Genomic DNA, 12,768 nt, shown 5'->3' with positions numbered 1-12,768 from the left:
CAAGGACAATTTCATGGGGTTTTAAGCATTACACAAAATAAGAGGTTTAAAAATTGGAAGGATCATGTAAACCTTTATTAAAGCAACTCTGAAGCTGTACCTTAATTATTTTCCTAAAAATTACGTATTTGAGTTAGCATCCTAAACTTGGAGTTTATTTTTGAAAGGGTATAAACAGAACAGAGTTCACAATTAAGGTTGCAATACTTAGGCAAATAAGTTTTAGCTACCTGAGTGTTTTGCTTTCCTTTTTCAGTAACTGAATAGAGAGGTTGTGGTGAAAACTGATCTTCGAAATCTGTCCACACCTAAGGGAACGAAACATGGTAAAAGAAGGGTGCAAGGTGGAAAAGAAACAGGAATTTACTGGAATTACTGATCAAATGAATAAAAACATTAATGATTTAACATTCACTATATTTTCCTCCATAGATAGAATATCCACTGAATGAAAAATTCAAATTCATCAGCAGGCTTCCTGAGGGTTTGAATTCATCGCTTCCGCAATCCCAAATGATTCATTAGCATAGATTAATTTATTTTCATTTCAAATAGTCTCAATGAATTTGGGTGTGCAAGTGGATGTGAAAGAGCCTCCTCATTTGAGATGAATGGTGAGGGTGAGTGGATTCTCATTTGCAAAGTACAAAGTTGAATTCATGCCATTGCTATTAGTACTGGAATAAGACACTAACAATTTATGAAAGAACAGTGCAGGATGCCACTTTTGATTCATTTTACTACTTGTATATTTCCTGAAGGGAGGGCCTGCTGATTTTTTTTGAAGGACCAGTAAACATTTTCCCTTGCTTGCAAAGTCACTGAAGCAGGGTAGAATCTCAGAAATCTTACAGTATGAAATATGAAACATGGAAGAAAGTATATAATTATTTAATTTCATGCATAATTGCCTATTTTAGCTGTCTTCTGTGCTTCAGAGATGACTTTCTAATGGGGAAGTTTAATTTGTGAGTACAAGGATAAGATGAATGGGTGACTGACAGCCTCTTCCATATTATACTCATATAAAGACTGTTCTCTGCTTTACTGTCACATTTGCTACCTGCATATCTGTATCCTTATTTGGTGTTTGGTAAGTTTATGTTTATTCCTGGCCCTCTAGTCTGTTTCTACAAGGTTTAAAGCTCACCAGTTGTGATACTGTAGTGGGTAATATTTAGGGATCCCCTTCTTACTCCTTCTTTTATAGTGAACAGTGTGTTCCTGTATAGGGGTGTTAAGACAACCACATCCTACTAGATTACATCACTGACTTTGCAGCTTCCGGGCCAGGGATGTCCTGGATGCCTATGTGCTCGGGACTTTTGTTTAGCTTTTTCCACCTTAAGCAAGACCTGTGCTTGAGTTGTTTTTTCAGTAGTGGTTATGAGGAGGTTATGAGTCTGCCTTCTATTAATTGGTTCTTTATGGCCAACAACTTGTATTCAGAGATATCTGGCTGGCTGTGTTGGGGTGCAGTTTGCAGTTGTAGAATTAAACATCTCTTGAAGCCTTCCTCAGCATCTATAATTGAGTGTGAGCTCACTATTGATACAAACCCTTGGGGACTTTGTGTTTTTTTTAGAATCTTTCTTAAGCACTTACTTTGTGCCAAGCACTGTTCTCTGAGATAGATACAAGATCATCAGGGTGGACACAGTCCCTGTCCCACTTTTTACACAATCAGTTGCTTCATTAACTGAGGTCACAGGTCATGAAGCACACTGTGTCATTGATGAGCTCGGGAAATTAAGATTTGTGGGAAATACTACAATAAAGTGTGCCCATAACTATATGCCCAGAATCCTCCACTTCTTTCCCATTCATAAGCTATCAAAGTCCTATCACTGTTGTGGAGACTGAAAGGACTAAAGCAATATTCATGTCATATGAAAAAGAAACCTCAATCCTAGAAAATGGAGGGCAAAGTACATAAGCACCCTGAAGGAGTCCAAAGGTTGTGTGTAACATTTTCTTACCTGTGACAACGTTTTCTCACTTTCTATGTTATATTTGATTAATGTCTGTATTCCTTCATCATAGGGTATCTGTACTAGAGTCCCCTTGGTTCTTGACCCAAAATGGCACCATAACAGGGAAAGCAGAACTACTATGAGAAGGAAAGAAGGAAAAAAAGAGAAAAGGTAAAAATCTCCTCACTAATTAACCACTATTGGTTTCAAGATATAGAGAGCCCTTGGACTTACAACACAGTTGTTTCCTGAAACAGAATTTTAAGTTGAATTATTTTAACTCAGTTAACTTGTCCACTGGACAATTTTATAAAAGGTGGTTTGATTCCTGAACCAAGGCCATAGTATGTATTTTATTGAAATTACTCAGATTATCGCAAATTATAGATGAGCAATATAGAGACTGTGACACAAAAATCACATTATGAAATTCAAAGTAAATACATATTTGGCACCTCTTTCCATTGCAGATGGCCCCCTCTTAGTCTATGGAACCCTGTCTTTGAGAACACATATCTCCTTTTGAAGGCATATGATTTTAGTAGGGCTTTGAAGATGGGAAGAGTGGAGGTCTGTCGGATATAAGGCTGGACAGAGTTCCAGGCAAGGCAGAGGGCATGAGCAAGGGAACAAAGGTAAGAGAGATGTGATCAAGGTAGAGTATTTAGATATTAGAGGAGGAATGTGTGAGAGCTGAGTTGTTGTGTGAGAGCTGAGTTGTTGTGGGAGAGGAGTGAAGAGAGATAGGTGAGAGAGTTGCTTGAGTGCCTTATAGCCAATAATGAGGAATTAGTTTGATGTGGAGATGGATGGATAATCATTGGAAGTTTTGGAAGAATGGGGAAATGTGAGTTGAAAATTTCTTTATAGAAAAATGATCCAGGAAGTAGACTGTCATATGAACTGGAGATGGGAAAGGCTAGAAGGAGGAAGGTCAATGAGGAGGTTGAAGTAGTAGTTGAGACAGGATATGGTAAGATCTTGGTCAACATGGTAGCAGTCTGGATGGAGGTAAGGGAGAAAACTCTAGAAATGATATGATAGAACCGACTGGAATCGGTGACTGAATATGGGGACGGTGAAGGAGAAAGATGAGTCAAGATTAATGCCAAGCAGATAGACTTGTGAGACAAGAGTCCTTAATTTCCTCCTGAAACCCACTGTGTCCACACTACCTCCCTTCCTAGGTCCTAATAAATTTGCCAAGCATTTTGTTGGTAAAAGAGAAACCATCAGGCATGGGAAGCAGCGTGGCTCAGTGGAAAGAGCCTGGGCTTCGGAGTCAGAGGTCATGGGTTCGACTTCTGACTCTGCCACTTGTCAGCTGTGTGACTGTGGGCAAGTCACTTAACTTCTCTGGGCCTCAGTTACCTCATCTGTAAAATGGGGATTAACTGTGAGCCTCACGTGGGAAACCTGATTACCCTGTATCTACCCCAGCACTTAGAACAGTGCTCTGCACATAGTAAGTGCTTAAGAAATACCAACATTATTATTATTATGAACTCTCCCCTTCACTACTCCCTTCTCCTCTATTTCCCTTCCCAGCTTCCTCTCAGCTTCCTCTACAACTGCTCTTTAAATCTACTTGTACTTGTCCCACTTTTCCCATTTTCTCTCATCTTTTATAAAAACACTTTTTCTCATTCTTCCCTCACATGGCTCCTTCCCATCTGCTTTCAAACATGCTGTAGTTTTCCCAATACTAAAAAAGCATTCTTTGGATTCCCAGCACCTTTCAGCTAATGTCCCATCTCCCTCTCCCCATTTTTGTCCAACTCCTCAAACTCCACAAGTTCTTTCCTTGACCCACCTCAGTCAGGTTTACATCCCCTTAATTCCACTGAGTCTGCACTCCCCAAGGTTCCCAAAAACCTTCTCATAGCCAAATTGAACCTCATGCTCTGCTAATCCTTTTTAACCTTTTAGGTCACCTTCGACACACTTGACCTTCTCCTTGGCATGCTATCATATCTTGGTTCTGCCAACATGGTTCTCAGCTGGTTGTCTCTTACCCCTCTGACTGCTCTTTCTCTCATTCGCTGGCTTCTCTTCAACTTCTCACTAGATATATACTAGTACAATGTAGGACAGTTTGTCACTGTAGGAAAGGATAAGGCAGTCCAAATCAGAACTTCATTGCCCTAAACCTGAAGTGGCTGGAAATTTGCTTCTCTGGGGTTTACAATATTGCCTAAGGATGACCGAGACTACTATGTATTGGACTGCTTCAAAAGCTCATTTCTGAAAGGTTCCAGTCACTGCCAAACACTTTATGTCTGCTGTCCCAGGCTCTCCTCAACATAAACAAGACCCTGTTGTTAGACTTAGAGTTGACCAGGTATTTTCTGCTACCGCTAGATATGAATCTGGTCTAGACACTCCACTACTGAAGTGTGCAGAGCTGGGTGTGAATGATCTTTGACTGTGTTTGCTAATGATGATGGAATTTCCCCTGTGAAATAATGGAAAGAGGTGACACTAAGGAAGAGGCTTGCAGACTTCAGTTGTTTACTAACCTGCCAATACCAGGAAACATGCACAAACAAGAACAGTGATGGCTCCACCAACCCCCATTATAGGGTCCTTTTGCTCTTCACAAGCATGTCCATCAGGGCAGAAGCATATTCTCACATACAAAGTCTGCTTGTTAGAAAGACCCTGTTTATCCTGGATATTGAAAGGCACAGGGTAAATGCCTTTTGGGAGGCTTTTCAATATCAAAAGTTCAACTGAATGACCTATAAAGAGAAAGATCCAGTTATACATTAGGAAACAGACACAGATGAGTAAATACTATCAGAAAAGAAAAAAAAAGATAGTGCTGGAATAGGCCTGCTCAGCCTTTCTCCACTCAAAATAGCCAGGGTATGAGGTCTTGGATACCTGAAGTAGTCTGCAAAGCCCTTAATCCCTTGGGTTTTTCCTTTCCAGGAATGGGTGAAAATTGGGAGTCTCCACAAAGACTCTCCAAAATAGCACCCCTCAGTTAAATGCTCCAAACAATCCAGCCAGATGTTCTAACTTCCAAAGTTGGCTGCAAGAAGCTCAGAGGAGTCTCATCTCTCCTCTCAACTGCCAGTTTCCCAGGCAAATACATCTCTCCGGCCACCAAAATCCACCTGCTCCCTCTAACATCCATTTTATCTAATATGTTCTCCTCTAGCATTAACATTTATTCCCCTTCTTATACCTTTACTTCATCCGCCTCGCCACAAACAGTTCTGGTTCATGAGCTTCTGTTTCTGATGCCCCTGTCAGGGAATTCCAGGTTCATGCCCTCTGAATCCTTTCCTCAGGATTTGTGGATGTCATTAAACTATTCCTCACAATCACTTTTCCCCCCACCATTTTGGGGAGGAAGCCTCATTCCTTCGTATACTAACTTCTGGAGGTTTCTTCTGTTCCTCCCTTACTTAAAATGTCAGAGGTCTTTTTCCTCATCTGCTAATTAACGGTCCCTACATCTTTTTTGCAATTTCCTCCTCTGATTGAACCAGTTAAATACCTAGTTTTTAAGGAGATCAGCTCTCCCTAAAGGTAGGACCCCCAGGAATGAGGTTTTACACTTTTAACAACTTCGGGGTTTCTCCCTCCCCAGCTCAATGCTTATCTCATGAGTAGGGCTAGCTCAAGTGAATGTCACAAGGACCAATTTAAAGCTTCACAAGCAATACATAAAACCTGTTTAAATGAACTTGAAGGAAAATTATTTACCATAATATTTCCCTAGCTTCCAAGTGTCCTTTATATTTCCAGAGACATCTTCCAGTTCAAATGTAAATGGACCAGAAAATGGATGTAAGTCTTTATCTTCAGCTTTAACCATTATGGGGCCCATCTCCTCCATTTTACAAATATCCACAGAAGAAGAAATTAGAGTAGGTGAGTTATCATTTTTGTCAAACAGGAAAAGCATCAAAGTTCCTGTTGCCGTTTCCGGAGGAACGCCTCAGAATGAAAACAAATCACCACGGACAGTTAGAAAGTCAGAAGATCAACAAAAACAGGAGAGCAAAATTAAGGGCAGTTCAATCAGTCAGTCAATTGTATTTATTGAGTTCTTACTGTGTACTTAGAAATGTATTAAGTGCTTGGGAGAGTACAATAAAACAATATAACAGACACATTCTCTGCCCACAGTGAGCTTCAAAAATGACTCTTTAGTTAAATAAACTTTAGCATTTCTGATCAGTGCTATAAATCATTATAAAACCCAAGAGTACAAATTCCCAGCATCTTTCCTTCTCCTTATAAATTGTATACTTGTGGTGGAGAGGGAAAGTGCCTACCATCTCTGCAAAGACTAGTCGAAAGAGCACAAGCCTGGAAGTCATAGGACCTGGGTTCTAATCCCAACTCCACCACTTATCTTTGGGTAAATCTAGACTGTGAGCTCATTGTGGGCAGGAATGTGTCTGTTTGTTGCAATATAGCAATTCCAATTGCTTAGTACAATGCTTTGCACACAGTGCTCAATAAATACAATTGAATGAATAAATCATTTATGACTTCCCTGTGCCTCAGTAACATTATCTGTAAAATGGGGATTAAGGCAGTGAGCCCCATGTGGGACAGGGACTGTATATAACAAGATTAACTCATATCCATCCCTGTGCTTAGTACGTTGCCTAGCACATAGTAAGGACTAAAAAAAAATACCATTTTAAAAAATGTACTCTCCCAAGAGCTTAGATCAGTGCTTTGCACATCACAAGCACTCAGTACAAACAATTGTTTTCCTCTCTTTCATCCAATAATCATAACTACAAAGCCAATATAAACCCCTGGTACTACTACTTTTTTGAAAACAAGTTTAAGTACCACACACCTAGCTTTAGCCCTGGAATTATTGCTTTCATCCATGTATTTTAACGTATTGTTTCTGTACAAAATAACTTTCTTGACTCAACATTTATTATGAATAATTCACTCTGAAAGATTCCTAAAAACACATTGAAAAAAACCCATCTTGTGGAGTCTATAATTGCCTAATGCTGTTCTTATAAAATAGATTTGTCATTTTGTTCCTACAGAAATACAGGGAATTCATCATGAGAGGAAAACGATACACTTGGTAGCCAATGTATTCTTTTTGCTCCTACTTTCCACTGGATCTGGTCAGAAATCCTCACAGTACTCGAGAAATATAAGATTCATGGTTTTGAATTCTTCTGTTTTGGAATCACAGTTAAAAAGCATCTTTGAACTTTTATGTCAGTACTTACCATTATCAACAGCATGAACAATGATGGTATAAATACTATTATTCACATAAGGTGATTCCCGGTCAACTTGTTTCTCAGTAACCACTTCACCAGAACTTTCATTTACTCTCACCCAACCTGCTGGATCGTGAGCTAATTTGTATCTTGAAAGAGGAAGCACAGCACATAAAAAATGAACCACAGATAACAGTATGAGAGCCATAAAATCACATTAGAAGCCCACAATTACTACCAAAAGTAATATTGGAATCTGCAGTGTTCATAAACTCCATGAGAGGTACAGTTTTGTCAGTTTTGAAAACTCAATATCAAATAAATGAAGTGGAAAACCAGCAGTGTAAGGAGCACTCTATTTCAAGAAGGACTATTAGATGTGGGAGTTGTTTTCTAAGTGGTGAAACAGGACACTCCTGGCATGGTGATTCAGCAAAATACACCATTTGAACCAGGCTGTTGACTGCATCAAGGGGAAGTTTCATGTTTACTGGCATACAGTGTAAACAGCCTTGTGTTTTTATAGTATGTTTATTGTGCATGCAGTCTTGCTGCCATTTGGGAGTGGAAGGCCTGGCTAGATGCCTACCAGCTGTCAACTATGATTGGGTTCTATGTTACTGAGGAAAAGGACTTTGGGCAGGCTGCTTACAGGTTCAGATAAAAGCCTTAGCCTGAAGGGTTTAAACTGCAGTGAATGCAAGATCCGACAGAGGTATTAAAAAGAAAATGTTTCCTTTCTTCCCCCTTCTATTTCTTCTTTTCCTTTTCCTCTTTGAAACTCTTCAGGTAAGGTTTTGGAGGGACCAGCAACTGTTTCTTACTTTTATCATCCTTATGATGATAATAGTAACTGTGGTATTTGTTAAGCACTTACTATGTGCCAGGCACCGTACTAAACACCGAGGTAGATACAAGCAAATTGGGTTGGACACAGTCCCTGTCCCCCATGGGGCTCGAAGTCTTAATCTCCATTTTACAGATGAGGTAACTGAGGAACAGAGAAGTTAAGTGACTTGCCCAAGGGCACACAGCAGACAAGGGCAGAGCCAAGATCAGAGCCCAGGTCCTTCTGCCTCCCAGGCCCATGATCAATCCACTAGGTCTCGTTGCTTCTCTAGACAATAGCCAACTTCTGTAGCCTAGCCAACAGAAGCCTACTGAAAATGATGATGTTGATACTTTTAAGTGTTGAGCAGGACATGGGTGGATGGTGTGCATCCATACACCAGTTTGAATACTAAAACAACAATACCAACTAAATTATGTGTTTGACCTTATGATGTACTGCATAACATAAAGAAAATCAAAATGGACAAGGAAAAAGACAAATGGGCAAATAATACTGTACTTTCCAACATTTAGACATATTCAGTATATCTTAAACAACTAATCAATGGTATTGATTGAGCACTTTCTGTGGGCAACTCACTTTGAAACGTGCTTGTGAAAGTATAATGCAATGGAGTTGACAGACATGATCTCTGTTTATCCTGAGCTTATAGTTTGTTTCAGCTAATTCTGTTGTATTCTGCTCTCCAAGCACTTAGTTCGGTTCTCTACACATTGTGATTGTTCCATAAATACCATTGATCGATTGATTATATAACATGAATATATAATTTGTGTGTGCATGTTACATAAATTTAGGTAATAGTGAACTAGTGGCAGAATTAGGATGGCAAGAATGGGACAACATGCACAACTTGACTAGGAGCATGAAAATATTCCAAGTATCTTGGAAAGCCCCCTACCCTCTTCCAGACCCAATTGAGATCATGGGGGAGAGGCTAGTCTTGACTCTGCAGAAGAGGGAAGAAGATGACTCAAAACTGCATTTCCACAGGGTCTTTTAGGACACTACACCTCTACAACAGTTGTACTTTAACATAAATATACTTACTGAGAAGCCCCCAATCTCAATTGTTTATTCCCTTATGGTTTCTTTTGATGATCACGTACTCAAAATCTTGAACCACTTGGCTTGCAAATTTAGTTTGTTTCTCCCAAAGGAAATTATCTGTTTAAATTCAATCTCAATTATCTAGACATTTCAGCCCAAAGCAATGTTTGGTTTTTACAAAAAACAAACCTCATAATTGAAACCAAAATGTATTGTTACAACCTTAATTAATCATATTTTTATTTAGTATATACCTAGCCTTCAACTTTATTCTGTAATTCCAAATACTGTAGTCAATTTCTATTTATGTAAAATTAGTTTACCAAGGGAGGAATGAAAGGAAAGGAGTAATAAAATGTAATGACATAGTTTCACTAGTTTAAAAGTACTAACAGGAAAATCTGTAAGACTGTAAATTTCTTCAGGTCAGGGATGAATCAGTAGTATCTATTGAGTCCTTATTTTGTACAGAGCAGTGTACTAAGTGCTTGGGAGAGTACAACAGAGTTGGTAGATACTTTCCCTGCCCCCAGGGAACTTACAGTAGGGCAGGAGACAGGCATTAAAATGAATTATGGATTTGTACCTAAGTACTATGGGGCTGAGCATGGGATGAATATCAAGTATTTAAAGATTAAAGATCCAAGTGGATGGGTGATTCAGAAGGGAGAACAAGTGGGGAAATTAGGGTTTAGTTGGCAAAAGCCTCTTGGAGAAATGTGATTTTAGTAAGGCATAAGAGGGGAGAGTGATGGACTGTCATATCTGATGGGAGAGAGTAGCTCCAGGCCAGAGGTAAGACATGAGCAAGTGTCAATCAATAAGTCAATTGTATTTATTGAGCATTTAATATGTGCAGAATACGATCTAAGTGATGGGGTGAGTACAATACAACAGAATTAGCGGACAAGTTTTCTGCCCATAAAGAGTTCACAGTCAATGGTGGTATAGATGAGATAGAAGTACAGTGGCATTAGAAGAGTCTAATTTAGGGGCTGGGTTGTACTAGGAAATTAGGAAGGTAAGTAGGAGGGGGAGAGCTGATTGAGTGCTTTAAAGTTGATGGAAAGGAGTTTCTGTTTAACGGAGAGGTGGATAGGCAAACACTGAAGATTCTTGCAAAATGGGAAAACATGGACTCACCTGTCTTTTAGAAAAATGATCTAGGCGGCTAAGTGAAGTAAAGACTGGCGTGGACAGGCAGGAGGCACGGTGGTCAGCCAAGAGAGAAATGACAGTGAAGACACAGGATATGGTAAATGCTCAGATCAGCATGGTAGCAGTTTGGATGGAGAGGGAAGGGTTGATTTTATCAATGTTTTGAATGTATAACTAACAGGATTTGGTGATGCTTAATGATAAAAATGAGTCCAGGATAGTGCCAAAGTTATGCCTTGTGGGACAGGGAAGATAGTGATATCTACAATAATAGAAAAGACTGAAGGAGGAAAGCGTTCCATGGGAGATAAGGCCTGTTTTGGACATGTTAAGTTTGAGATGTCAGCTGGGCATCCCAGTTGAGATATCCTGAAGGCAGAAGGAAAAGTGAGACTGCAGAGCAGGAGGGAAGTTAGGGGTGGAGAGGTAGATGATTCCCAAATGATCACTGAAGCCTTGAGAGAGAATGCATTCTTCAAGATAATGGGTGAAGATTAGAGAATAGAAGGGGATACAGAACTGAACTTCCCACAATTAGCAAGAGACTGAGGAGCGGTAGAGACAGGGATCATGGTTTCTCACTCTACTATACTCTCCTAAGTGCTCAGTACAGTTCTCTGCACTGTGTATGAGCTGAATAAATACTATGAAGTGTTTAAATGAAGTAGTTGCCTATTCTTGTTCTCTCACCTTATATTATCTTCATATCCATCTGGATCTGTGGCTTTATATATCCCCAGGCTTTTTCCAGGATTTGTTCCTTCAACTTCTCTGACAATCAAAATGGCAGGATGAAACTGAGGAGGGTCATTTCTATTAACCAACTCCACATTCACAGTTGTATGCCTAGGAGCCTCTGTGAGGTTTCTAAGTATGCCTCTTTCACACAAAAAGAGTGGATCTTCATTTTCAACAGAAATGACAAGTTTTTTCTTTGGGAAAATTTCATAATCCAAAGGCTGTAAAACCCAAACAGAAGAATGTATTAGCAAATGTTATTACTTTGATTTGAGTAGGATTATCTCAGTTCATTATGGACAGGGAATATGTCCACTAATTCTGTTGTATTATACTCTCCTAAGCACTTAGTACAGTGCTCTGCACATAGTAAGTGCTCAGCAAATACCATTGATTGATTGATGTCACTTCATATATTATTTACATTATTTAATGATCACAAGATAGTCTTCAGTTCATTTTAGTTCAGTTATAGGTTTATTTTTCTTTCTTGGCTTAACAGAGCCATCCTAAATCAAAAGACAAATAAAACACCATCAAAAGAAGACACATGTTATTATAAAATCAGAGAAAAGAAAAACTCTTTCTGATAGTTTTGCAGTGTCACAAAATTAAAGGTGGCTGTCTTGCCGTAATAATTTTAGGATGAGTAAAGAGATTTAAAAGAAATCATCACTTTTACAAACACATGAAGCATTTTTCACATTACTATTTTAATATTTCCAAAAGATAAATTATCTAATTTAATCTCAGCCCCAATGAGTTCTAAAAATTTATTTTTTAATATAGATGAAATCCATTGGTGAAATTTGGAAATTTCACACTTTTTGTTTCCACAAACTTTTCAGTGTGAGCCTGAGTCACTGATGGTTTTTGAAAATAGTCTGAGATCAGATCAGAATTCAGTCTTCCTAAGTGTCCAGTACAGTAGAGTGCACACAATAGGTACTCATCAAACACCAGTGGAAGATGACAATGAGGATGATGAGTATTCCTGGCCTAATTAGGTGTTATATAGTTTTTTAATGGATGAAAAAGTTTTATTATCTATTTCCCACATCTATTGTACATCTTTAAATTTCCAAGTCATGCATTTTTTAAGGGTCTATTAAGACATCTGCATATTTTGTTTCTCTTGTAATAGCATTGATCCTTAGATTTAATGGTGAAATAACTTTAATTGAATCAGACTCTATAGTCTGGATATTACAACTAGCTGAACCTCTACCAATACACTGCCAAAAATCTAGAGAACTATAAACTCAATATCTACAACTCCAGATTTTGATGAGTTGCTTTGACATTCCCTCCATGCTTTCCTAGTGTTCCAGCATTGTCCAAGTGACCAGGAAGTGGAGCAGCCTGTGATTAGGTTGGAATTGGAGGTGGTTTAGCATTGTTTCCCCAGTCTCCCTAAAATAGTTGTACATATGAACACTATTTCCTGGATTAGACAATGGGAGAATTTGTCATTGTGCTGCCCATAAGTGATGAGTTTAATAAGCTTAACACCTTCCCTTAGTGTTAAAAAAAAGTTGTCTCATGTATGTGCTTTTCCTGGCTCAAGTTTACTTCCAAGTCACTCTGTTTATATTAGCCTCCATGAGGTTACTAATTTTCCCCCTTTTACACAAAAAGGTGGCTCTTCATCTTCAACAAGTATAAATTATCTTTGACCCCTTCAAATTTTATGTTGCGTTTGTTCTCTGACCATTCAAAGGACTCAAACTGTAATTGAAAACAGTATTTACAGCAACATGTACCATTAACATGG

At 38.8% G+C, this 12,768-nt stretch overlaps 1 protein-coding gene across 1 annotated transcript in view; it reads right to left on the bottom strand.

The window, feature by feature from the left end:
• Positions 1–1,844: 1,844 nt before the first annotated feature.
• The window catches only part of CDH26 (cadherin 26), a 29,327-nt gene continuing 18,403 nt past the window's right edge, over positions 1,845–12,768 (bottom strand). The window contains 6 exon segments of the mRNA XM_039912887.1: positions 1,845–1,859; positions 1,980–2,110; positions 4,493–4,714; positions 5,691–5,924; positions 7,202–7,344; positions 10,947–11,215. Of these exon segments, the coding sequence (XP_039768821.1) occupies positions 1,845–1,859; positions 1,980–2,110; positions 4,493–4,714; positions 5,691–5,924; positions 7,202–7,344; positions 10,947–11,215 (1,014 nt within the window).

This window comes from Ornithorhynchus anatinus, chromosome 8 (assembly GCF_004115215.2).
Source record: "Ornithorhynchus anatinus isolate Pmale09 chromosome 8, mOrnAna1.pri.v4, whole genome shotgun sequence".
Classification (NCBI taxonomy): domain Eukaryota; kingdom Metazoa; phylum Chordata; class Mammalia; order Monotremata; family Ornithorhynchidae; genus Ornithorhynchus; species Ornithorhynchus anatinus.
This window is presented reverse-complemented; position numbering and strand designations above follow the sequence as displayed.